The sequence below is a fragment of the Dromiciops gliroides genome, chromosome X, assembly GCF_019393635.1.
Source record: "Dromiciops gliroides isolate mDroGli1 chromosome X, mDroGli1.pri, whole genome shotgun sequence".
Classification (NCBI taxonomy): Eukaryota; Metazoa; Chordata; class Mammalia; order Microbiotheria; family Microbiotheriidae; genus Dromiciops; species Dromiciops gliroides.
Genome location: NC_057867.1, coordinates 14,718,507 through 14,721,439, shown reverse-complemented (window position 1 = coordinate 14,721,439; position 2,933 = coordinate 14,718,507). Strand labels below are relative to the sequence as shown.

The window sequence follows — 2,933 nt, the reverse complement described above, 5'->3', positions numbered from 1 at the left end:
CCCCCATCCCGTCTCTCCCACCCGGGCCCAAGTCGAGGTTCCGGTCCAGGCTCCCTGCCAGGCGGCCCCGCCTGAACCGGAGCCATAACCAGTAGGCAACCATCCCCGGTCCCCACCGCCGCCGCCGCCCTCCCCCACCCCTTGGGCATCAGAGCCACAGGCATTCCTTGGGCCTCGGCTATGGCGACGCCCACGTCCCCCACAGACATGGAGGTCTCGGAATGGGAGCTGCCTTCCTGCAGCGCCACAGTCCATTCCGCCGAGGCCGCGGTGCTGGCCACGCCCGCCTCTTTGGTGTCCATGGCTTCGGTGGGCACAGACGAGGATCAGGGCCGCGACGACGACAAGGAGGAAGAGGCTATGCTGGTGTCGGGCTGCGGCGCCGCAGCTTCTGGGGCAGTCGTCTCTATGGAGCGGGAGCTGGAGGTGCTGGACGCGAGCAGTGGGTGGCACCAAGCCTTCCTCGAGGTGGCCGACCAGTGCCACGACTACCCCTACCGCGTGGCGCGGGCCCTGGAGAACAGATCCCGCAACCGCTACCGGGACGTGAGTCCCTACGACCACAGCAGGGTGCGCCTGAAGATCGCCACCCCCGCCCCAGGCGGAGGCTTCCACCCAGGCCTTGGCTTGGCTTTGGCCGTGGGCGAGGCTTCCTGTTCCTTCTCCTCCGCATCCTCCAGCACGGAAGACCGCGGCGGCGTCGGGGACGTGTACAACGACTACATCAACGCCAACTTCGTGATGGTGGAGGAGGCCCAGCGGAAATATATCCTGACGCAGGGGCCGCTGCCCAACACGTGCGGCCACTTCTGGCTCATGGTGTGGCAGCAGAACAGCAGGGCCGTGATCATGCTCAACCACTTAGTGGAGAACAACAACACCAAGTGCTCCCAGTACTGGCCCCTCTGCCAGGGCCAGACCCTCCTCTTTGAGGAGGTGGGCATCAGCGCGCACTTGCTGGGGGAGGAGTCGAGGCCCTACCACACGGTCCACCTCCTGAGCCTGGAAAACATGATGACGGGGGAGGCCAAGACCATCACCCACTTCCACTACACCAGCTGGCCCGACTTCGGGGTGCCTGAATCACCAGCCTCCTTCCTGTCCTTCCTTTTCATGGTGAGGGAGTCGGGCTGCCTCAACGATGAGCAGGGGCCCGCGGTCATCCACTGCAGCGCCGGCATCGGGCGGTCAGGCACCTTTGCTCTGGTCGATACCTGCCTGGTCCTGATGGAGAAGAGAGAGGACCCCTTTTGCCTGAACATCAGACAAGTATTGGTGAACCTGAGAAAGTACCGGATGGGACTTATCCAGACCCCAGAACAGCTAAGATTCTCCTACATGGCTGTCATCGAAGGGGCAAAATTCCTCATGGGAGATGAAAACGTCAAGAAAAGGTGGGAAGAACTTACCACAGAAGACCATGCTCGCAGCTATAGCTTTGACAGCTCTCCACCTCCAAGTAGAATGGTAAATACAAAGTACAAAGCTTTCAAGCTGGTTTTAGACGACGACGATGACGATGATGACGACGACGACGACGATGATGATGACGACGATGACTTAGATGATGAATCCGATTATTCAGATCTAGCTACTAGAATGCCAGATTCCGGAGAAGAGAGCCCTGAAGGTAGTACCCGGAAGCGATGTCGAGAGGAGTGTAAAGCTAGTACCAGTCAGGATGAGACTTCGAAGAAGAAAAGTCCGACTTCGACTGGATCTAAAAGAAAAAGGCTCAATCTATAGGATTTGTGAATAATTCAGGCATGCAAAGTAAAACCCTCTCTCTAATTGATCAACGGGAGAAGAGAATGTCTCAAAGATACCAATTTACCACATCCAAAGTAAAGAGCACCACTGGCAAAACCCTTGAATTTGTTATGTGTTTTAGAGGCTTAAAAAAAATTAGAGCTCTCAAACCCCATAAATTTGATTAGTTGTTGAATGTTTTTAAATGTTATGTGAATTGTAAAAGGAAACAAATGGGTGAAAATACTTTTATTATGCTCCTATTCTTTCAGTGTTTTTATGTTTTGGGCAGCATTAAATGTTTTTTAAAACTAAAAAAAAATATTAAGACGTTTATCATTTTAAAATGCATTTTAGTTCCTTAAAGACCACTTACCCTTGACTTTTGAAACTTTTAATTATATATTATAAACTTAATATTGAGTAGCAACATAAGTAAATAATTTAGTATTTGTTTGCATTAGTGGAGACGTATTTATTGATTTAACTATTTAAATTACTTAGTAACTACATTACTTTAGCAGCATTAAGTGAAAAAATATTAAAAAGCTTTAAATAACATTTTTATCATTTGAAACATATTTTAGTAACTTCAAAGATCGACTGATGTTAAATAATTTAAAGTAAACTTAATATTGGATAGCAATAGAAATAAGTAACTTGTTTAGTATCTGTTTGTGTTACTGGAAAAATACTAATTTAACTGTTTAAAGTAAATGTGACCATTTAACTATTTAAAATAATTAGTAACTATTTACATTGTTTTACCAGCATTAAAGGTTTTATTAGCTAAAAAAATAAAACTTTAACTAAGATAGGTATCATTTAAATGTGCATTTAATAATTTCAGATTGATTGCTTTCACAAAATGTACTGTAAGCTTAATATTCAACATTATCATAACTAAACTTGTTTAGCAACTATTTGTTAATTTAAATTGAATAAAAATAAAATTTCAGTCTGCATTAGATTTCTTTGTCCATTTCTTCTCATTTATTTTTCCTTTTATATTGTCATAGTATGTTCTCTTCTGGTTCTGCTTTTTGACATTTGCATAATTTCATGAATTTTTTTCAGATTCCTTTATATTCTTTATACATGTCTGTCTTGATTGCATTATGGTATTCTATTATATTATGGTACCATGATTTATTTGATTATTCTTCCTCTTTTGGACACTTAGG

At 45.9% G+C, this 2,933-nt stretch overlaps 1 protein-coding gene across 1 annotated transcript; it reads left to right on the top strand.

Moving 5' to 3' along the window:
* The first annotated feature begins 300 nt into the window (after nucleotides 1–300).
* Nucleotides 301–1,746, top strand: LOC122733872 (tyrosine-protein phosphatase non-receptor type 2-like). The gene is made up of 2 exons (XM_043974597.1): nucleotides 301–583; nucleotides 707–1,746. Exons 1-2 carry the CDS (start codon nucleotides 301–303, stop codon nucleotides 1,744–1,746), a joined length of 1,323 nt encoding a protein of 440 aa, XP_043830532.1.
* The last annotated feature ends 1,187 nt before the right edge of the window (nucleotides 1,747–2,933 follow it).

Coding starts and splice junctions, on each gene's coding strand:
- LOC122733872 (XM_043974597.1), top strand. CDS start 301: ATGGCTTCGGTGGGCACAGACGAGGATCAGGGCCGCGACGACGACAAG. Junction 584..706: donor CAGCAGGGTGCGCCTGAAGA/TCGCCACCCCCG, acceptor GCGGCGTCGGGG/ACGTGTACAACGACTACATC.